Consider the following 24,272-nt stretch of genomic DNA (forward strand, 5'->3'; position numbering starts at 1 on the left):
TGCCAGAGACTGGGACCCTTCCCTTATAATGAAGCACTTAGGATTCCTGCATTTAAAAATGTGGCTGACCCTCAGAAGAGCTCATGGAGTGTTGGGGGGGGCGTGGATCAAGGTCTCCAGAGTGCTTTCTCCTCTTAGATCACATTTATGTCACACACACACTCTTCCTGGCTCCCGTGTTGGCAAGGAATTCAGAATTTATCTAAACTTGCCAGGCGCGGGTGGGTGGAGCAGGGAGGGGAATAGATCCCTGAAGACAACTAGCACTCCCTGCAGAGAGGTTCCAGCCACGGGAGTCGGATCCCTTTGCCGTGCTCTCAACTCCTGCACTTCTGCAATCGCTCTTGAAACGGCTCTCTGGCTGCAAGAAAATCCTATCAGATGTGTTACCAAGCAAATTGAAGTTTCCAGTCCCTCCAGGCCAGTGTGGCAAGCATCTTCTACTCTCCCTGGGAGCTACTTTGTGCTTTTGGCACTTTCCTACCTGGGATGGAGCAGAGGTATGGTTATAGTAGTTCGTCTTTGCTTTGGTGACTGGGTATAAGAACAGAGAGCTCTTGGTGGGAGGTGGAGGGGTTTGATGCGAAGGCGGTTTTTAAACGTAGTGTCTTTGAGCATCTCTGATCTGTAGCTCACCCAGCTGCCTGGCCATGGAGCTAGCCTGCCCTGGGCAATCTGTCTCCTGGAGCCTGCGTCCACTTTGCCCACCCCCACCTCCTTCTCCTTAGCGCCCCCTCAGTTTTCTCTGGTTGCAGGCAGATCTTCCCGAATTGGCAAGTTTCCTTCTCTCAACACATTTCTTCCTGTTTTGCTCAGAGCATAGAAAGCTTTAAGACCAAGAGAGATGCTTCAGAACAGAGGTTAAAAAGACCTGGGAACTCAAAGCCTGGACTTGAGGGGTGCTCTGGACCAAGAGGTACACTGAATTTATGGCCCCAGAGTGCCCCCAGTCTTAAAGCACCCATTGATAAAAGGCTGACTGCTCTGTGGGGTAGGTGAGGTTTTGGTGGGCTGGGTCAGAAAGCCCTGGCCATCTGTGGTGTGTTTCTGTGGGGAAACATCAACTGCAATACAAATAAGACTTCAGACCACTGTTTACTCATAACCCAGGGGCACTTTCCATTGTACCTGGGATTTCTTCAATGTCTATCAAGTGTCAGTGCAACATTTGCTGAGCTCCAGGTCCCCAGCGAACTTGAAGCTAATGTAAGATGAGAAGGGTGTGTGTCAAAACCCAGCTTCGAGGGAGGGTTTTACAAGGTCACGGCTGCAGGCCATTCCCAGCAATGCTTGTTTAGGGAAAGCCTCAAGTTTGCCATGTGGAGGATGGGAGGCGAACTGACGCAGATGTGGCAGTGTTATGGGCCAGGCTATGCGGGCAATGACCTAGCAGACTCCATGTCATGTAATAAACGCTTCTCCCATGGGAACACCCCGCCTCTGTACCCCTCCACAGCTGCTGAGCATAGCATGTTTGGCAACACAAAATTCTTATACACTGCAAAGTGGTTCTCTCTTTGGATCCCACTTTTCTTGAACATTCCCCGTCAGAGAATGACTGTCTAGATGTTAGTAACCCATCTCCAACTTGTACTCAACTAGGGTCATTTTGACCTGCTCCTTCTTCTGCTTACGATTTTAAATCTCATGACATTTGTTCATGGTTTTGAATCGTAGCAGTAGCTACTCACGATTGATGTGGTTTTGAACTATAAATGCTGTACTCTGACCCTTGGAGGAGGTCAAAGGGTGTAGACTTGCAGCCCCCCCCTTAGCCCGCCAGCTGGTTGGTGAATAAAGATGGTTCCATCTCCTGCTTTCAGATCGACTCTGTGGTTTATTGCGACCTCGCCATAACATTTTCTCCTCTCCTGTGGCTCGTGGCTAGGGAACAGGGACATGAATCAATCTGATAATGAAAAACAAAATGCCAATTTTTCCAAGTCATACTGAAGGGAAGAAGGTGGCACCCTGAGAGCGTGCATTCCCTGTGGTGGGAGTCCCCTTACCAGGCCACCGCAAAGACCTTCCAGCAGACATACGTGGGATGGGGACCAGAAAAGGGGCGCTGATTCTGTGAAGAAGGGACCAGAGGCTCAGAGTCCACATCTGGGGCTGCGCTTTGAGGAAGAGAAGAAGGTAGGGTCGTGCCTTTAGGAGGAAGAGCACCGTCTAACATGGGCTAGAGGAAGTGGTCAGTGTTCAGAGATCACAATACATAGGTCTGGAGTCCGGCCCACTGTTCCTGGCTCCTAACTCCCTCCCCAGGTCGTAGAGACAAGGATTTCTCTTCCCCGAGGGAGGTCATAGAAATTCTTCTCTTCTCCCTGCCCTGGACTTGCCCCCCCCAACCTTCCGACTTACCTTGTCCGAGCAGATCAGAAGACCCCGTCTCAGAGGGGTCCTGCCGACACCCGGAGGAAAGATGTACTGCACAAAGAGGCCCAGAGAGTCTGGACGGAGCTCGCTTCCCCACAGGAGGGCAGACCCCTCTGTCCCACCACATTTGACACGCTGTCCTGACTTCAGTCATGCCTACATGGTAAAGTTGTTGTGGAAACCCAAGGGACAGGGTCTGGAGGCTCCCGGACAGTGTTTCATTAGGAGGCTCCTGCACAGCGCCGAGCTTCTGCCCAGGGACGGTAGCGGCCACTCACAGGTCTTCCTTGGAGCAACGTCTATTTAAATCCCTTGGCCCTTTAAACTTTAGGTTTACTTGTCTCCTTATTATTGAGTTTTAAAGTTTTTAAATACGTTCTTGATGCAAGGTCTTACAGCTATCTAATTTGCAAATATTTCCTTCTAGCTCATGGGCTGTTTCTTTCTTTTTCCTTTCTGTACCAGGGATGGACCCCAGCAGCGCTTACCCACTGAGCCACATCTCCAGGCAGCTGCTCATTTTCTATTTTGAAACGGGGCCTCCCTAAGTTACAGAGGCTGGCTTTAAACTTTCCACCCTCCTGCCTCGGCCTCTTAAGCCACTGGGATTACGGGCATGTGCCACCCGGCCTGGCTATTCCCATTTTTATAATATAAGTGAATCAGAGATATTCTTTGTATATGGGCCCTAAGTTGTTTATTTCTTTGTAGCAGGCTGAGACCCGTTAGCCCAAAGTTTGGCAACCCCCAATTTAAATTTTTACATATCCAATTGTTCAGCCCTTGGAGCCTTCCCTGCTTACCCAGTGGCACACACAACACCGTAAACTTTAGAGAAGATCAGCCCAAGTGTTACAAGACCAAAAACTGTGGCTGCCTTTGGGCCCTTGGACCCAGAGACCCCCATGCTGCTGCCGAGCATCACCCAGATGCTAAGCCACCTGTCCAGTCCTGTCCCTTGGAAGTTCCCTGGCTCTCCTCCCAGCTGGAGGGCGACCCCCCAGAGCCTCAGACAGTATCGGGAGCTGAAGGCCTTCCTCCTGCGTGCCTGTTCAAGCCACACCTGAAGAAGGCTTTGCCTCTCACGGCCTCACCTGCAGTCTTATGGCATAGCTGATTCTTTGATCAGCACAGAAATCTGTGAACTCAGCCTCTCTGATTTTCTTTGAAAAGGTTTATGATTTTAGTGATTGTGTTTAGGTCCGTGATTCATTTTGAGTTAATTTTTGTGTGTGATTTTGAATGGGGTACAATTCATCCTTTTTCATGTGGCCATTTATTTGTCCCAGAACCATTTATTGAGAAGATTATTTTGTCCCCCCATTGAATGGTCTTGACACTTTTGTTGAGAATTAATTCACAAATCATGCATGGGTCTATTCTGGACTCTCTATGCCATTAATTTCTGTTTATACTCAGGCCAGGACTACACCATCTTGATTCATGTAAATCTGTATTAAGTTTTGATATTGATAAGTGTGAATTTTCCACTTTTTGTTCTTTTTAAAGTTTGTTTTTAACTATTTTGAATCTTTTTTTGTGTTCATAGGAATTTTAGAGTCAGTTTGTCAATTTCTGGAATTCGGATGGGAATTGCATTCAATCTGTAGGTAAAGTTAGGGAGTATTGCCATCTTAAAAATATTAAATCTGCTGACCTATGAACATAGGATAGATCTTTATTTAGATCTTTAATTTCTTTCAATGTGTTTTATAATTTTCCATGTACAAATCTTGTGCTTCTTTTATTAAATTTATTCCTAAGTGCCTTTTTTTTTTTACTGTATTTCGCATGGAATTGTTTCCTTAATCCATTTTGGACTGTGCGTTACTAGTGTATAGAAATGCAGTTAATTTTTGTATATTGATTTTGTAGATGAAATTTTGCTGAGTTTGTCTATTAGGTCTAGAAAATTTTTTTGACAGGATTTTCTAAAAGCAAGGTAATGTTTTCTGCAAATAGTTCCACACTTCCTTCTCTGTCTTATGACTTCAACTTACTTATCCTAACTAGCCTGACTGCAAATGTTGGATGAAATGAAACCTCTAGTGAAATGCTGAAGAAATGTCAAGACAGGGGCAGATAGACATTCTTGTTTTTCTCCCCCTGATTTTAGGGAGAAAGTATTCAGTTTTCACCAGTAAGTACAATGTTACCTGTGTTTTGGTTTTTTTTCATAGAGTCCTTGCATCAGATTGATGAAATTCTCTTTTGTTCTTACTTTGTAAAGTTTTTCTTATTTTTTAAATCATGAAATGGTATTGGACTTTTTCCAATTTTTCCTGCATCTTGTGGTCATATCATGTGGCTCTCTCTTGTTCTGTTCATAGGGTGCACTGCATTAGTTGATTTTCAGATGTCAACCAATCTTATTTCCTGGGATAAATCCCCCTCAGTCTAGAAGAACTGGTGGATGATCAACGTTAATTCTTCTCTGTGTGTTTGGTAAAATTCACCAGCAAGGCCACCCGGGCCTGGGGTTTTCTTGTGGAAAGACCTGTTTTCCTCTTTGGTGCTGGGAGTTGAACTCAGGCCTGGTGCCTTCTGAGCACATGCTTCTGAGCACCGGCCCCACCTCGGCTTCTACCTGTGGGAAGCGTCTTACTTACTGTCAATGTCTTTATCTGTAACATGTTTGTTCCGTTTTTCTATTTCTTCATAAGACCATCTCGGGAAGTTGTGTTCTTCTGGAATTTTCCCCACTGAACCTAAGTTGTCTAGTTTGTTGGAACAGAGTTGCTCACAATGCTCTCACCATCTTTTTACTGTCTGTGGGATTCACAGTAATGTGGTAATGTCCCCTCTTCCATTTCTGACTTCTGTCATCTGCACTTTCCTTTTGACCTTGGTCAGTCTACCCTAAAACATTTGTCAAGATTGCTCTTTATAACTTTCATTTATTGATGTTTTTTTGCACTGTTTTTATTTTCTGCCTCTTTAGCTTCCATTCTGTCATTATTTCCTCCTTCTCCTTGTCTTGGGTTTAATTTGCTCTTCTTTTTTCCGGATCTACTGTTGACGTCATGTGTTATTGATTTAGGATCTTTCTTCTGTTGTAGGACACCATTTAATCTACAGATCTGCCTCACGTCTTGCTTGGGCCGTATCCTCTGACATGGCCAGCTCTGACTGCTGTCCTCTCTCTCACATCCCTAACAATGCACTTCAGTTTGTCTGTTGGGGGATGTCCTTCTGTCTTCCTTTCTGTCTGTCTTTCTTTTGTTCTTGGTGCTGGGCATTGAACCCAGGGCTTAGCATATGTTAGGCAAGTACTGTACCATTCAGCTGCACCGCAGCTCTGCCGGGGAAATGTATTTGAATGAAATCACATTGCATAACATTGTCATAAATATACTTTCCAGGGGCTGGGGCTGTGGCTCAGAGGTAGAGCACTCGCCTTCCATGCATGAGGCACTGGGTTCGATCCTCAGCACCACATAAAAATAAAATAAAGATATTGCAGCAACCTATAACTAAAAAAAAAAAAATTAAAATAAATAAATAAATATACTTGCCAATGTTATGTTTGGTACTGGTACATTTTGTTACAAGTAACCTATATTGGTTTGTTTCTATATTTTTTTCATTATATTCCATAGCACCATATCCTGTTATTGTGTGCATACTTTATTTATATAATAAATAAACATAGAATCTTATCGTTGATGAACATGTGAGTTATTTCCAATTCACACCTAGTGTACGCATGGCTGTGCTGTGCCTGCATCCTGTACATGTGCCTTGGAGCTGTATGCACGTGTTTCTCTAGGTATAGTGCTCCTGTGTTTTTTGTTCTTCCGTGGGACTCGGTCACACTGCCTTCCTGCTGGTCCTGTATGAGAGTATCCATCTCTTCCCGCCATCGACACTTGATGCTTACAGTTGTTCTAATCTTAGTTATTCTGTGGGTGCAGTGTTATCTTCTTGTTGCTTTAATTTTCATTCTCTGTGATTACTAGGAAGGCTGAGCCCTGTTTAAACATTTATTTACAACTTTCATATTCTCTTGTATGAAGTGGCTCTTCAAATATTTTTTGTCCATTTTTCTCACAGGTTGCCTTTTTTAAAAAAAAATTATTTGTAGAATTTCTTACACATTCTGCACTGAAGTCTTTTGTCCTATGTGCATTGCAAATACTGAATTTTTGTGTCTTATCTTTTCACTCTTTTATAGTATTTTGGAGTGAATATAAGTTACTCATTTAATATAAGCAAAAATATGAATGATTTTCTTTTGAGTAGTACTTTTTATAATATTTTATGGTTAAAAATAAATCCGCCTTAGCCTAAGATCATGAGGATGTTCCTCTAAATAAACCCCCAAAGCTTCATTGTCTGTCTTTAGATATCAGTCTTCCACCTGCCTGGGAGTGGTCTTTGTCTGTGGAGAAGGAAGGGCTCCCATTTATATTTCCAGCAGGATTCCAGGTTTTCCCTCCCCCAGCCCTCCCTGCCCTGTGACGTCCCACAGCCAGCGCTCCTGCAGGTGTGGGCTGTGGACAGGCCTCCGCTCCGTTCCCTGTGTGTGTCTCCTCTGCCGTGGACCCAGCACTACACGATGCCAATTATTAAAGCCTTACCATAGTTTTCAAGTTCAAATAGGACAAGTCTTCCCCTATCCTCTCCTTTAGGAATGTTTTATCTACGCCAGGTACTGTGGTGCACACCTGTAATCCCAGTGATTCAAGAGGCTGAGGTAGGAGGACCTCAAATTAGGGGCCAGCCTCAGCAATTTAGCAAGACCCTATCTCAAAATTTAAAAAAAAAAATTAAAGTCTGGGGATATAGCTCAGAGGTAGAATATCCCTGTGTTCATTGTCTAGTACAAAAAAAAAGTTTTATTTCATTTTAGCACTTTATGTTTCCAAATAATTTTTAGTGGAAGAAGTTTCAAGATGTAAATAAAACAAGCAACAAACTTTCTGTGCATTTGTAGTAAATCCACAAATTAGTTTGAAGTGAATTGACATATTTATGCTGTTTCTATTCTATGGACTTATTACAACTTTCCACTTACAGATCTATGTGATGTCTTAATTTTTTCAATAGAAAACTTTGCATCTTTTTTCACATTTATTATTAAACATTTTATATTTTATGGTAGTTTAATCATTAATTTCGGGTTTCAGTTTGCTTTTAATTGAGAATAAGCATACATATCATGGGGTACAGTGTGATGTTTTAATACACATATATATAGTGTGTGCATATATATATATATATATATATATATATATATATATATATGATATATAAAATAATGGTACTTCATACATCCATTAGCTCAAACATTTATCATTTCTTTGTGGGGAGAGCATTTAGAATCTTGCAGTCATTTTGAAATATATGCCGTGACATTGTTGACTACAGTCACCCTACATGCTGCACAACACCAGAACTTAGTCTTCTTGTGGAACTTTAATGTATCCATTGACAAATCTTCCCATCAATCTTCTTAGGCTATTTTAAATTGTGTCTTTAAAAAATTCAATTTTCTTCTATTTTGTTGTTGGTATGAGAAAAAAATTGATTTTTTAATCTATTGGTCATATATCTGACAACTCTGCTTTGCTCTTATACAGTCTTACAATTTATACATGGATCTTTGTGATATTTTATGTATTTATAGTCGATCTTCAAATAACAAAATTTTTTTCTTGCATATCAGTTCTTAGGTCTTCGACTTCTTTTTCTTGCCTTGATCGCTGAGCAATCTGTTTGCCCCTCCTTGTTCTGACGACCTTGGCGGTTTCAGGGCGTCCTGATCAAGTACTCTCAGGGGGCTCTCTGCTGGGATTCGCTGGATGTTTCCTCGGGACTAGCCTGGGGCTGTGCACTGGGCGAGGAAGACCCAGGTAAAGTGCCAGCTATAGCTCTCAATCCAAGATGACCAGCCGACTCAGTCCGCCCCTGCCGAGGGTGCCGTTGATCTTGTGCAGGAGGCAGTGTTTGTCACTCGTCTCCATGGTAATGTCATTCTATTTTCACACCCAACTCTAAAAGGAAGCTGCTGTGTGAGGCCTAGAGGAAAAGGTGGGGATTGAAGTTCCCCTTCTTTCAGGGATTTAGACTCTGTACAAATCATCTGGAATCATTGCCTGCCCCCACTCATTTCCTCATTCAACAGCTTATTCATGTTGGTACGGTCTCACAGCTACTTCTTTCTTTTACGCTTTGGACCATGATCCGACACTGCTTGATTTTACTGCACAGTTCCACTTTGGGCCACCGGGGGCTCTTCTAGATGACCCCTTTGTCTCTTGTGCATCCCATCCCTGTGGCCTCCTGGGGTGGGCTCCTCAGCACCTCTTTCTCTCTGACCCTGCAGGATGCTCCAGGCTCATCTTGTGTATTTCCCCTCCCAATTCTAGAATCAGCCATTTCTTGAAGGATCTCTAATTCCTTTTATTGGAGAATATTGTGAACCAAGACCTGGGTGCGAGCTGCTTGTTGTTATGGGGTCTTCTTATTTCTGGTACCTCTCAGCTGACTGAGCCAGGAGGTAAATGTGTGCATATGGGCCGAGGCACATGCCTGTGAGTGCGTCTATGTGTACCCACTATTTCCATGTTAAGCTCAGCATGGGTGCAGACCGGGATTCTAACTCCAACCCATTACCACATAGGCCACCCTGGACCCCTCCCTTACCCGTGGAAACAGCCCCACCAACAGTGAGAGAGCTGGCTCTCTTCCTCCCTGCCTTTGCTGGATCAGCGATCCCAGCACATGAACTCAGTGCCTTGGGAAGTCCCCCTCGCCAGGGTTTTTTGTTGTTGTTATTGCTCTTTTCTTTTGTTTTTGGTGCCAGGGACTGAACCCAGGGCTCTTAACCACCGAGCCACATCCCCAGCCCTGTTTTGTATTTTATTTAGAGACAGGGTCTCACTGAATGGCTTAGACCCTCACTAAGTTGATGAGGCTGGCTTTAACTTGAGGTCCTCCTGCCTCAGCCTCTTGAGCGGCTGGGATTACAGGTGTGCTCCACTGCTCAGGTGTGCGCCCGGCTCAGATTATCGATTTTCTTCTATGGATCAGATCTTTGGCATTGTATCTAAAAAGCTGCCCCCAAACCCACGGTCATCTGCATATGTCCTGTATTATCTTCTAAGAGTTTCATACTTTTGCATTCTACTCTCTGGTCTCTGGGCCTCTGGGATCGATTTCATGAAGGGTGCTTGGTCTCAGTCTGGATCCATGTGTTTGGAAGCGGGTGGCTAACGGTTCCACTGCCCCTCGTTGAAAGCAACACTGACCTCACTGCGTCACCACTGTTCCTCTGTCATGCTCAGTTGCGAGGGCTGCTCCGGGGCCCTTTTTCCAGATCCGTGTGTCTGTTCTTTCCCCGGCTCCTCTCTGCCCCCCTCGCTGCTGTTGAGGCTGGGTGGGGTCATCTTTGATTCTGCTCTTCTCCTTCCATCTCCTGGTGGCCATTTGGGCTTTCACCCCTCCATATAAACTTTGCAATTGGTCTGTCCATGTCCACAAAGTAACTTGCTGGGATTTTGATTGGGATCATACAGAATCTACGGAGCAATTTTGGAAGAGCTGACATTGTGACAACATCGAGTCTTCGTATCCCTGAACGTGAAATGCCTCTCTATCTAATTAATACTTCTTTATTTCTTTCATCAGAGTTATGTAGATTTTTAAAATGTGGCTCTTATATGTATTTTTGCTAATTTAAATGAAAGTGTTTCATTTTTGGTGCTAACACAAATGATATTGTGTTTTTTATTTTGAATCATTCTTGTTTGTTGCTGTTGTATAGAAAATTGATTGGCATTTGTACGGGAACCTTGCACCTTGAAAACTTGCTATGGAAGCTTGTTAACTTCAGGACATTTTTTGATGATTGCATTTAATTTTATAGACAGTCATGTCGTCTGTGATAAAGACAGCTCCTTTCTCTCCAGTCTGCACCTTTTGCTTCCTCTTCCTGTCTGTTGCATTACTGAGGACTTCCCTACAACACGGAAGAGCAGGGGTAGGAGGGACAGATGCCCTCACCTTGCTGGTGACTGGGGTGAGAAGGCTTCCAGTTTCTCTCTGCTGGGCATAATGTGTGTTCTTGTACATGGTCTTTCCAAGCTGAAGAAGTACTTCTCTATTCCTACTTGGTGGAGAGTTTTGTTTTTGTTTTTTAATCATGAGTGAATGTGGAATTTTATCACATGCTTTTTTTGTGTCTTTTGGTATGATCACATGACTTTTATTTTTTTTTTTACTATTTTTGTTTAGCTGTAGATGGACACGACACCTTTATTTTATTTTAATGTGGTGCTGAGAATCGAACCCATTGCCTTCCACATGCGAGGCGAGCACTCTACCACTGAGCTGCAATCCCAGCCCTGACTTTTCTTTTTTAGTCTTCTGATATGACAAATTATATTAATTTATTTTCAAGCATTGAACCAGTCTCATATAACCTGGAATAAATTCCACTTCGTCAGCATAGCAATCTTATTATACAGCACTGTATTTGATTTGATAATATTTAGTGCACATTTTTTCATCTGTGTTCATGAATGAATGATATCAACCTATAGTTCTCTTGTGTTCTTTGACTGGTTTCAGTAGTAGGGTAAAGATGGGCCCATGGGATGGACTAGGAGATACTCCCCCTGTTTCTGTCTTCTGGAAGAGATTTTAGAAAGCTGGTGTATTCATCCTTTAAATTTTCCATAGAATTCACCAGTCCATTCATCTGGGTCTGATGAATGTACTTCTGCTTTAGAAGGTTATTAGTTATTGATTTGACATAATTTGTAGACGTGGGTCTATTAACATTGTCTAATTCTTCTTGTGCAAGTTTTGGCCAATTGTGTCTTTCAAGGCTAGGGTCTGTTTCTTCTAGGTTAGCAAGTTTGTGAGCTCTGTGGAGATTTTCACAGCATTCCTTTATCATCCTTTTAATGTCTGTGGGGTCTGTAGTATTGTTCTCTCTTTCATTTCTCATATTAACACAGGTGGTCCTTGGCTTAGCATGGTCTGATTTATGATTTTCTGACTTGATGGTGATGCAAAAGCAGTATGCATTCAGTAGAGACCGAATTTTGCATTTAGATATTTTCCTTGGAAAGCAACATGCAGTGCGATGCTCCTTTGCCATGGTGCAGGGACAGCGAGCCACAGCTCCCCTCAGCCATGTGGTCACCAGGAGTCATTTATTGCATACGTGTTCTGAATCTTATCTCTAGAAAGAGCACAGATCTTTATTGTCAGACAGATAATTCAGGTGATACATGTAAATGCTAATGGCAACGCTAAATGGACAACTGACAGCCTACAGGGTGCTGTGTCGCTGAACTCTGATGTTTGTAGGTTAGGTATATTCATGCATTTTTACTTATAATGGGTTTATCAGGACATCATAAGTTGAGAACCATTTTTTTCTTCTTTTTTCTCAGTTTAATTCTAGCCATTTTATTTTTAATTTTTTTTTTATCTTTTCAAGGAACCAGAATATGGTTAGTCTGATTATATTCATTCATCCACTTATTTATTTATTTATTTAATTTTTGGTGGTGTTAGCCGTCAATCCCAGGGCCTCACCATTCTAGAAGGCACTCTACCACCAAGCTACATCCCCAGACTGTTGTTGTTTTTTTTCCTATTAGTTTATTATTTTTAAATTCCATGAATTTCTGTTTTAATTTCATTTCTTTCCTTCTGTTTACTTTGGATTCAATTTGCTTTTTCTCCCCCTAGTTTCCTGAGGTGGAAACTAGTATTGTTAAATATCAACATCCCAGGGAATAATAGGGAAATTCCTTTGGACCTCACTCTTGTGAGGGTGAAACAAGTGTCAGATCTCTTCCAAGCACAGGTACACACACACACACACACACACACACACACCATGAGATAGGTGCTGTGGCCTGGGCTCTCCTAGAGCGTATGTTTCTGAACATTTTTGCACTCAAAACAAGACAAAAATAACTGAGTTTAAAAAAATCACAGGTAGCAGAATGGACGTCTAAACCGACAGTCCTGGCTGTTTCTGAGTGGCGTCCTCTGGAGGAGTGCTGGGTTGGTGAGAGGTAGCTTTATCTGGGCTTGTGTCTGGCGTGGGCCCAGCCTGGCTGGCATTCCCACCCCGGTCCGTCCCTCAGCACCCAGCCCAGAAGCCCTGCCACTGGCTTCTGAAGCGACCCTCCTGGTTTGTGGGAACATCAAACCATGATGAAATTTTTACCTCATAGAACTCAACTCTGCTATTTTTTTTTTTTTTTGAAGTCTGTATTTTGACTTTTCTACGTCAGTTTCCAAAGCATCGCTCTTCAGGCCAAAGGCCCTTGAAATAGAATGTCAATGGGTTCTCTTTGCCAACCTAAGTACATTCCTGTGATACCTATTGAGGCAAATATTAAGAGTTCATTTATTATATACTTGTTCTAGATTCCACTAATCACTGGGAAAAGAGCATATGGAGAATTGTCAGGCAGATAATTCAGGTGAGGTCTATGAATGGCTTACGGAGGTGAAGTACAAGCAGCTCCTAGTTCAGGTCCTAATTACGCATCAAGAAGAACAGGCCAGAGTGAGGGCAGGGACAGGGAAATGCTTGCCTGTATCCAAAGGATGAGGGAGACCTCAGAAACGAATCATCAAAGTGAATGTCATTTCAACACAGTATTTTGAAAATAAAAATCGAAGCAAAAACTCTATTGACAAGCAAAATATCAAAATCTTAGGATATTACACTGCCATGCCAAGCCACCAAATCTGAGGCCAAAGGAAAAATGTACGTCCCTATACAAATGTTTTTGCATATGTCTGTAAAGGTTGTATTTTAAGAACACTGAAGCATTTGAAAAATATTAGAGCATTGAAAAGCAGATATTTTAAAACTTATTTTGATCTAAATATTTTATTTACACCAAGACCAGAATTGACAACAATTTTATGTTCCCCATTTTAAAGGAAGTAAATCCATCAATGATCTCTCTTAAATACTTTGGGTAAACTATTTAAACTGTACACAAAAGCCAGCCTAAAGGAGCACACATTTTTTTCTTTTGCCCGAGGCTGCTCTGTGACGGGGCAGCTACATACACAGTCAGCACCTCCTGCTCCTCAGGGGTGGCCAGGACTTGGGACCTAGCCTAGAGATCTGGCTGTAGGAGCCATTCAATCAGGCAAAACAACATCTGATCAGGTTTTCCTTTCACACTTGCTGTTTTTCAAAGAATGGTCTCTGTGCTCAGTTTAGCTTGGCATTGGAGAGTGGATCTCATCAGAACAGAGTCAAAAACAGGATTCCCAAGGCTCAGAATAGATTTCTTCCTATCAAATTCATTTAAATGTGAGTGTGTGTGATTTTTTTTGGGGGGGGGGTTAATTTCAAGTTTATTGTGAACAGAATTACTAGGGATTTTGGACAGAAGTGACGGTGGGACTCAGCTTGGAGGAAGCATATGAAACCGCAGATCTATGCCGAGTTCTGGAAGTGGCTCCTGATGGGCCCAGCATGCTGTTTCAACTGTTCCCATCCCCCATCTAAAAATTTTGCAGTTCTTCTAAAAATGAAAGTAAAAGCGCCACAAATATACTTGAGTTCCAAATTAGTTTTAAGTTAGCCTGAGAAGATAATTTTAGCTACATTTAGTTTGAAGTAAAAGGTTAAATAAAACATGTGCCCGGATTTTTATGTCACGGGCATGAAAACTTGTGAGCAAACTTTAAATTCCATTTTGACTCAGGGTTGCATTAATTAAGTAGGGGTTTGAGAAACATAAAATCTGGAGTTTCCTTGGAACAAATACAGAAGATCCAATACTTCACTGGCCAATGGAGCTTTTTGAAAATTATTCAAATTGAGTTCGGTGGGAGGGTTAGTTTGTTAACTAGCTACGAGGTGGAGACATCACCGGAAAGACAGTCTGCGAGGTCGTGGGAGAGAAGACACTGGGCTTCTCCTAGTACCACGTGTAGGTGAAGAGGCGCGTGTGGGGCCCTGTGCGGGGCAGGACTCCACCCACCAGGTGTCTGGGAAAGCTTGGCCGGCAGGGCCAGGGGGGCCACTGAGTTCTGGAGGCTGAAGGGGAAGGTCAGGGAGAGGAGTGTGTTGCAGGCAGGAGAAAGTCAGGGGCAAAAGCAGGCAGGGAGCTCGGGAAGCTCAGAGCTTCTTGGACCTGAAAATAGGGCCAGGCTTTTAAAAGAGATGTGACGGGGAGGAAGCAGTATCGACGGAAGTAGTGAACTGGGGTAAACATTCTGCCCAGGCTGAGCGACACTTTGTGGGAGCAACTGAGCCACAGAGGTGGGAAGAGCAGCTGCAGTCCTTTCAAAATACCCAGGAGCCGGCCGACTATGAACAGGCAAGTGCAAGGAGGCTAGCTCTCTAACAAAGAGCATCAGAAGCTTCAAGAACTAGGATGCAGATTCACATCCATTTAAAGGGGGGAGAAAGTGCACTGGGGTGGCCACCATGCCTGGTACTTGGAGCTAGGATGTACAGAATATTTTTAATGAAGAGGGCTCTTGAGCTCTCAGTTCCAAATGATCATCCCTTAAAACCTGACACAATTAATCATTCCCTTCAAAATGTTTGCCTTTTCATAGCATGAAACAGACTACTGAGGTCCTGCTGCATCTGGCACCTGCTGAAGTTGCCAACCTCAAGGAAGGAATCAATTTTTTTCGAAATAAGAGCACTGGCAAAGACTACATCTTATACAAGGATCAGAACCACCTGAAGGCATGCAAGAACCTGTGCAAGCACCAAGGAGGCCTGTTCATCAAAGATATCGAGGATCTGGACGGCAGGTACCAAGAGTCCTTTCCTTTCTCACGGGCAGCCTGCTTGCAATTCGATTTGTCAGGAAATGTCACCTACAAATTCTAAATGCACCCATCGGCAGATTGCTTCCCCTGGTAAATTTTTACTCTCGCTCCTACGTCGGACATCTCTCTGAACTCAAAAGTATGTTTCCTTTCATTTTTCTTTCTCTTTCTAAGCACTCTTAATTTAAAATTCTTCCTAGCTTGAGAAGCAGTAAAACTCCTAGGTTGTATGAGTTTCTTTGGGAGCATTTGGGGTAATGGGAGGGTACACGTTTACCTGGTGTTGTCTTCAAAGACTCCAGCCTCCTCCCAGTTCTCATTCCCCTCCCTGGTAGTTTGCTATTTGGGGACGGTTGGGGGCACTTTTCCAAACCCTATAGGAAGGCAGATACCATCTTCCTTCCTGGCAGTCTAGTTATGATTACAGATTAAAAATGGCAGAGCCCCAGCTCTCACTACCCTGATAGTTTCTTGGAAGAACAAATGCTTTGGCCGGGGCATCCCCCTGTATTATTAGATCTTCAGAGGCAAACCACAGAGCCCACTAGCTTCTGGGGCTCCTTGGAGCTGCCAGATTGGCAGGTGAAAGCCCAAGACATCCTGTTAAACCTGCATTTCATAAAAACAATGAATGTCTAGTATAAATATGTCCAAAGTAACGTGCAGGACATGTTTGCTGGCAGGTCTACCCCGGAAGACCCTCAGGAAATTTGCTGACAGCTGGTCTGATCTCTGGCTCTCTTCCCCCTGTATTCGGGTCAGGGGGGCCTTAAACACAGCTGTCTCTGGTCAACACGTGCAGCACTCAGGACTGCTGAGGTCTCCTCTTCTGCCCTGGGGAGTGTTGAAACTGGATTTCCTTTCTTCTCTCCTTAGTAAGTCGTTTCACACAGTGCCAGTTAGCTAACCATTTAAGGAGTTGTCAAAACTTGGTGGTTAAGAGGTGATCTCTCCTCCCCAACTGCCTGCACCTGACTCCCCCACCCACAGTTTGGCAATGACCTTGAACGTGTTTCACAGCCTTTCTGGGCCTCAGTCTACTCACTCCTAAGATGAAGATGAAAGTGGTCCCGACTTTGCTAGGTCTCTGTACATGATATCAAATATAAAGAAGCAGTGAAAAGAATATTTGGTGGCCCATGATGAGGCTACATAAATGTTCATCACTGTGTCATTGCCCTGACCCCTGACCCCTGTGTAGCTGGAGCAGGCTATTTATAGAACGCAGCTTTCCTCTGCACGCAGCCTGCTCATCTAGATACAGGGCTGCTTTTCCACTCTAGCCTTTCTCCTTCGTCCAAAGTCTTGGGTGAGCGGGTTCCCCCATCCTTGGTTCTCCTGCCCAGGAGGAAGCAGGTATGTACCGCAGCTGGTCCTTCAGGAAGCTGGCCTGCCACAGCCTCCCAGCCACACCTGCAGACCCTGTCACTTCTCCCAGGCTTCTCTTTGCAGCTGTCCACCTGAAAACACGGCCTGTCCAGGGTGCAGTCTGCAACAGTAACGAGCCTTCTTGTTCGGTCCTTTCTTCCACTGTCAGTCTTCTTCTTGACAAATGACCACGCTCAGCAAATCTGATAAGCTGTGCTTCTCCTTGTTTAAGTCTAATGAGTCTTGGCACCCTGTCCTGTGTGCGCAGCCGCTGTCCTCTCCAGGGGCCCCTGGTTCTGCCAGCCTCCCTCCCAGGGTCCAGCATGCAGGTAGCTGCAGATGGACTGTTCTGTCTTAATTTAGAAAGGTCATTGGCTGCTCATCACTGTGAAAAGAGGTGGCGAAGTAACCAGTCATAAACTGAAGTGTGGAATATGCTTTTTTCTTAGCAAAAAGAACATTAAAGTTTTTGGATAGAATGAAGATTGAAAGGTCATATGACTTGCTTATATGTTAAAATACATGATTTTCAATTTTTTTAAAAAAATCTGATATTTCTGGTTTAAGGTATATTTTTTGGTTAAAAAAGTTCTTCAACTCTTATAAAACAAACAAACAAGATAAGCCTTCATTGGAAACACTACTAAAATAAAGAGAAGAAATGAAACTGTCTATAACCACCTTCAACCACACCCCTTTAGCTCTGCTAAGCTTCTTTTGCTGGGGAAAACATAATGAACATGGGGTGGTAGCCCTGCTGGGTAACAGTTTGAGTCTCATAATGAGGTGGGGTTGAAACAGCAACTAAAAAGACAATAAGTTCAAATTACAGATAAACAACACATTCTAGTATTCTTGCAGATGCAGCGGTTGAATACTGAGGTGGCTGGTCCTGGTTTCACACTGCTTTGTTCCCAGGCAATGTTATTCTCTTAACTCTCCTGAACAGAAGAGGCTCCTTTGTTCTGAAGACTACTTAATTCTGTTGTCTTATTGATATCTTAAAAGCATGTCAGTTTTTGACATGCAGTTTATCTTCATTCTTTTAATCACCTTTTAATGATTAGAGTATATTTCCTTGGATATTTCAGGATCAGCCGTGAATAGTTTTTCTTTTGTGAATTTTGTATTCACCCAACTAATTTAATTTCATGGTCAAATAGTGCATCTAAAGCTAATCAAAATTAATTTTTATTTTTACTTTTTCATTAGCCTAAGTATGATTTTGTTTTTCACCCAGGTCTGTTAAATGCACAAAGCACAACTGGAAGTTAGATGTGAGCACCATGAAGTATACTAACCCTCCAGGGAGCTTCTGTCAAGATGAGCTGGGTAAATAGCAACTGTATCCACTCATGTCTTCTGCTACTGTCCCTACTGGGGTCCTTCATGTTGACCTATCTCTAAGCTCATCTGAAGCTTTGGGTAATTCTGGTTTTAAACTGTTAGAGTTCTTTTTAAATAACCAACATTGAAAATATGTTGGCTATTTCTCCAAAATAGCCCTTCATTCATTCATTGGTTTGGTAAATAGTCGTTGAGACTCTAACACATAAATATTGTGCTAGATATAGAAAGCTACAAAGACCGATAAGATAGAGTCAATGTGAATGAGACAATAATCACCTGCAGTGGTTGGCTAAGCCAAGCCCGAAAGAGCTAAGAACAAGGATGTCCTGGGAGGTCTCTCAACAGAGATACAGGGAAAACATAATGAACTATCCTGTGATAGTTGGTTGGAAGTCTTATCTGTGAAGAGACAAAAGATAAACTGTGTTGTGTGTAGATCTTCTCAACAATCTGATCCAAGTTCACAACTTGAGGGGAAGTGAAGGGCACAAAACTAGCTGGTTCCTCCTGGTACAGACAGGAACTGAGTCCCCGAGATCTCAGTGCGGGGGTCCCCTCCACCCACCTCCCTCCTGCCTGGGAAGGACTGAATAGGAAGCTCAGTCACAGGGACGAATAGGCTGCCTCTCTTCTTCCGAAGGACGAAGTCAGGACAGATTTATTTTGCAGATCACAATTGCTTTAATTACAATTCTGGACAGTATCCCACCACTTGAGCAGGTGGTATTTATTGCCAGAAGAAAAAAGGGAACCACCTGCAGGATCAACGAGGTTGGCTGCAGAATGCATCTTTTGAGGTTTTCGGCCTACTGCGATTGGCTGAGCCTCGGTTGCTAGGTCACGGAAGCCCTCACTCGCCCTGCATCCACTCCCGCTTCTGCGACCCTTTTGACAGCCGCACCCTGTGACAGGTGTCCACACTCGCTGTCTGTTCCTTTGCCCCCTGTTCGTTTGAGCTTCTGTCCGTCCTACTCCACTAACACAGCTGCTGTCAGGTGGCCATTGCGCTCCTGCGGCCACCCCGGGGACGATTCCAGGGTCATTTGCCCATCCGCGTGGCACAGGGGCTCACTTTCCCCCCTTGGTGTGCCTCCTCTTGGCATTTGGAGAGACAAACTCTCTGTATTCATTTCCTATTTGCAACTACCACAAGCTGTCACTGGGGGCTTAGAACTGCGCAAGGGCATTAGTGTTCATTGTGCATCTCCGGAGTCCAGCAGGGGTCTCACCGCGGGGTCAGCAAGGCTGCGTTCCTTTCCGGAAACTCTAGGCGACCAGCATTTCCTGGCTGTCCAAGCTCCCTGTCTCCGTTTTCGAAGCCAGCCACATTGCGCGCTCCATGCTCTGCCATGACACCCCCCCTGTTCTTCTGCCGGTCCTCCCACTTAGAGTGGCCCCTAATGATTACTTGGGGGCTCAGCCAGAGAATCCAGGGTAACTGCCCTACTTGAAAGCCAGCTGACTGGCGACCACAACAGTATCTGCAGCGTCAGTTCCACTCCAAGGTGCCACCTAAATTACCCTGTACTGGGATCAGAGCTCAGAGCACATTCTGCCTCCTGCAGTCTCCTGTCTGCCATTCGCACCACACTCAGCCCCTTCTCAGGCTCTGCTGGACTTGGAACATTGGGTTGCCCCTGAAACTCTCTCCTCAGTTCTCTTTATCCAACTTCTTATAAATGTAAGTGATCACATCTACATTCAAGGCCCCAAACACCGTCTTTACTCAGATGCTGACTTGAAAAAGTTTGCCCTGAGCTGGGTGCAGTGACACATGTCTCGAACCCTAGCAACTTGGGAGGCTGAGGTAGGAGGATCACAAGTTGGAAGCCAGCCTCAGAAATGTAGTGAGACCATCAGCAACTTACCAAGACCCCGTCTCAAAATGAAAATTAAAATGTGGTTCAGTGGTAAAGTGCCCCAGGTTCAATCCCCACCACCAAAAAAAACCCAAAACAAAACAAACAAACAAACAACAACAACAACAACAACAAAACTTTGCCTCTGGCTTTCACCTCATCCCTGAGCTCGATTCTGCCCTCTGCCATCCAACTACTTATTTAACGTATCTTGCATTTCTAACAGGCTTGTGAGTGCACAACCCAAACTGAACACCTCATGCACAACTCGACTTGTCCTCAACACTGCCCATCCAGCCTTCCGCATCTCTAAATGCACAACACCTACCACTTACACGAAGCCTGGGAGTCATCCTGAGACTCGTCTCCTTACACCCCAGATCCACGCACTAATCAAGTGATGCTGGCTGTCTGGAGACGCCCAGGTCCACCGGCCTCCCCTCGTCACTCTCTTCACCCTCCTCTTGGTGCCTAACCTTTGGCCTGAATGTCTGCCTTCCTGCATCTAGGTTCGCTGTCTCCCTCTGTTTGTTGTCTCCCTATCTAATCTTTGAAAGGTCCAAATCCACTCACATTCGCTTTCCAACCCCAAACCCTCCAGAGGTTCCTAGCACACCTAGGCCTGCGCCTTCCTTCTGGTTCACCAGCCCACATCCCAGAGCGCATCTCAAGGAAATCATCAGTGCACGGCCCCGATGCAGCTCCAGGACTGTTCCTCCACAGCGTTCTATTCACAGAAGAGAAAACTTGAATACAAATTAATCATGAGAATTCTGATAGATACTCAAGCGATACAATTGAAGAAACTATAACAATAAGACATATTTTTGATACCTAAAACAAAAATTGGGTTATGAATAATATGTATAGTATATCTCATTTCTTTTTTTTTTCCTTTTTCTTTCTTTCTTTTTTTTTTGTGTGTGTGGAGGGGTACTAGGGATTGAACTCAGGGACATTTGACCACTGAGCCACATCCCCAGCCCTGTTTTGTGTTTTATTTAGAGACAGGGTCTCGCTGAGTTGCTTAGCGCCTCACTTTTGCTGAGGCTGGCTTTGAACTTGTAACCCTCCTGCCTCAGCTTCCTGAGCAGCTGGGATTAGAGCTGTGCACCACCATGCCCAGCAGTATATCCCATTTCTGAAAAAGACCTACATGCACAAACACGCATGGGTGATAGAAGGCAGGCTGAGTGGTGGTCACCTGCCGCAGTGGCTGAGCAGGGCCCTGGGCTCTGGACTGTGGACTTCAATTATTCCATCTTTACAATTTTTTCAGGCTCACATTATTATGACCATACTATATGAGATGGTACACCAGGGCCGTTTCCACCCATGCGCCTCTGTGAGACCATCTCTAAAGAAAAAGACCCTGTACAGGGATGAAAGGACCTGGGCATCCTCCCAGTCCCCCTCGGAGCAGAGAGCCACTGCTGAGGGGCACTTCCTTCACCCCGAGGAGACAGAGTGCTCTTCTGGAGACAGTTGCTATTTGCTTTGGCTACAAGTTCATCTTCCCTCCACCTCTCAAAAGGGACACCTGAACACCACCTGTTTTCCCCAGTGAACGTCGCCCAGGGCTGTTGAGCAGGCCTGCAAAGCCCGCAGACAAGTCTCCATGCTAGGAACTGGTTATTGTGCTGTATAAATATCATTAAATTTATCTGGCATAAACTCACCAGATACGTAGGGTTAGGCATGAATACCATTAGTTTGCAGAAGTGAAATGAGCAGATTTATGAACATATTACTTGGAAATCTAGAGCTGTTTAGGTGCTTTTCTGGAAACCGCGAGGTCTATTAGACAAGAGCTCCGAGAGCCGCCGCAGCGCTGTGGTGGGGGACAGTGGTAGGCTTGCCACACTGCCTTGCCGTCCCAGCTCCGTGATGCTGGGTGAGTTACTCAACCTTTATGTGTTTCAGTTTTCAGAAATGCAAAGTGGAAATGATATTGTTAGTTCCCATCTTAAGAATTTTTAAAATGAACACTTGTTAAATTCTCAGTACTTGACACACAGAGCGTGATGATTTATCTGGGTGTGTACGTCTCAGGTAACCTGCTTGCATCCTCGGGAGCCACAGCAGCAGGAGAGGAACGAGGGATCTCCCTACCTGCATGAAGTCGGCTCAGCTGGAAAAGCCATGAAGGCTGGGAGCCGAAGGAGGGGGCTGGTGCTCCTGGCTACGGTGGGTAAAGGGCAAGGCCAGAGGAGGCAGCAGGTGGTGGCCCAGGAGATGGCCAGCCCCCATGAAGTTCGACTTCTGCTCAACCAAGGAAGCCCATGGGACTGGGAAGATTTGCAAACAGAGCTTGCTCTTCAGTCCAGTGCTGCCAAGACCGAAATGATTTCATAACGAGTCCCAAGAAATCGGTGGGCACAGTCCACCTCGGGGCAGGCTCAGCTAGTATTGGGTTTTATTATCATTAAAAAATATAGGGCCATAATCAGAAAATTGGGAATCAGAAAGGCAGAAGTGAGAAGAGGTCACCTGCTCTCCCACGTGGAAGCCACTTTGATATATCTCATTCCAGACTTTGCCGCCATCCCTCTCTCCTGCACCATCTCCTCTCCTCCTCTTCCTTCTTTTCCTTCTTCAAGAAACAACTCACGTACCATAAAATTCACCCTTTTTAATGTGTCCAATTTAATGATTTGTATCATATTTACACGGCTACGCGACCACCACCACTACTTAATTCCAAAACATTTCATCACTCCAAAGAGAAACCCTGTGACCAGTGATCACTCCGCATTCTCTTTATTCCCAGCCCCTTGGCAACCAGAAATCTGCTTTCCGTCTTCATGAGTTTTCCTTCTCTGTAGATGTCACATACTTGGGGTACTACAACACGTGGCTGGCTCCTTTTACTTTGTGTAGTGTGTCCAAGTTTGGTCCGTGTCACAGTCTGTACCATCTTTATCTCCTTCTCTTTAGTGGCCAAACCTTGCTTCCCGTGGCTGCATCCCACTCGGGCGAGGATGAGTGAAGCTGCTGTAAATATTCATGTGCAAACTTTCACGCAGACACTTGTGGTGGTTCTCTTGGTCGTACACCTGGGAACGGGACTGTGGGATCACGAGGCAGCCTGTGGTCACCTGGAGGACTGTCACGGTGCTCCTGCCGCTCCACACCTTTCCCATGCCCATTAGTTGGGTGTGATTGCTCCCCTCCTCCACATCCTCTCCTGTACTCGGTATTCTCCATCTTTCCTGCTGATCTTCTTTGAGGCTCAGATATTTTGGCAACTTTGTTGAAAAATCAGTCGATCACAATGAAAGGGTTTATTTTCAAATCAGGAAGTGTGAGCCCTTCTGTTTTCTTTTCCAAGACTGATTGGCTCTTCTGAGTGGGATCTTTTGATTTTTCCATGTGAATTTTGGAGTCAGCTTTTGGACTTCTTGAAAAAATATTAAAGGCAATGGGAATTTCGATAGGGATTATATTCAATCTGTTAATTTGAGGGAGTATTTCCATGTGAATATTACCAACAATGGATATTTCTTGATCCATGAACATGGGATGCCTTTAAATTTTTTTTTTAGTTATAGATGGACACAAAATCTTTATTTACTTATGAAATGTGGTTCTGAAGCTTGAACTCAGTGCCTCACATGTGCTAGGCGAGCTACTCTACCACGGAGCCACAACCCCAGCCCCAATGGGATGCCTTGTGAGTCTTCTAAAATTTCTTTCAACCATGATGTATAGTTCTTGGAGTGTAAGTTTTGTATTTCTTTTGTTAAACTTCTTCCTGAGCACTCTGTACTTTTTGGTGCTATTGTAAATGGAATTGTTTTGTGAGTTTCATTTTAAGACTGTTCGTTACTAATGCACAGAAATATCATCGATTTTTTTTTTCTATCGACCTAGTGTCCTGCAGCATTGCTGAACTCATTTATTGAGTCTAACAGTTTCCCAGTGGAGACCTTTGGATGCTCTGCACACAAGATGGTGTCCTCTGTGAAGAGAAGCAGTTTTACCTCTTCCTTCCCACTCTGGATGTCTTTTATTTCATTTTATTGCCCAGTGGTTTGATAAAACCTCCAGGAAGAAGTGGCCAGAGCAGACCTCTTTATCTTGTTCCTGCCTTTAGGGGAAAAACAACAATGGGGTTTTTGTAGATGCCCTTTATCAGATTGAGGAAGTTCCCTTTTATTCTTAGTTTCTTTTTTTTTTTTTTTTAGAGAGAGAGAATTTTTTTAATATTTATTTTTTTTTTAGTTTTCGGCGGACACAACATCTTTGTTTGTATGTGGTGCTGAGGATCGAACCCAGGCAAGCGCGCTACCGTTTGAGCCACATCCCCAGTGCTTTTTTAAATCAGGAAAGGGTGTTGTATTTTGTCAAATGCCTTTTTTGCATCAATTGAGATGACCATGTGATTTTGTTTTCCTTTTATTTTGGAATGTATTATACCGACTGATTTTTTTGAATATTGAGACCACCTAGCATAAACACTTCTTGGCCATGTTTAACCTTCATATTCCTAAATTTTATTTGGCTAAGATTTTTTGTACCTATATTCAT

At 44.1% G+C, this 24,272-nt stretch overlaps 1 protein-coding gene across 8 annotated transcripts in view; it reads left to right on the forward strand.

The window, feature by feature from the left end:
* The first annotated feature begins 250 nt into the window (after positions 1-250).
* Positions 251-24,272, forward strand: part of LOC124097811 (cytidine monophosphate-N-acetylneuraminic acid hydroxylase) — a 74,022-nt gene continuing 50,000 nt past the window's right edge. For 4 of the 8 annotated variants that reach the window (XR_006853381.2, XM_046452360.2, XM_046452361.2 and 1 more), the window contains exons 1-3: positions 251-500; positions 14,944-15,147; positions 17,774-17,865. Coding sequence is in view for 7 of the 8 variants with exons in the window: in XM_046452360.2 (XP_046308316.1) it covers positions 490-500; positions 14,944-15,147; positions 17,774-17,865 (307 nt within the window). In the remaining variant the exon portion in view is untranslated. The other 4 variants (XM_046452363.2, XM_058582008.1, XM_046452362.2 and 1 more) reach the window with 4 other exon arrangements.

The sequence above is a fragment of the Marmota monax genome, unplaced genomic scaffold (assembly GCF_021218885.2).
Source record: "Marmota monax isolate L192 unplaced genomic scaffold, Marmota_monax_Labrador192_F-V1.1 WCK01_AAM20220418_F8-fsc00141, whole genome shotgun sequence".
In the NCBI taxonomy this organism is placed as follows: Eukaryota; Metazoa; Chordata; class Mammalia; order Rodentia; family Sciuridae; genus Marmota; species Marmota monax.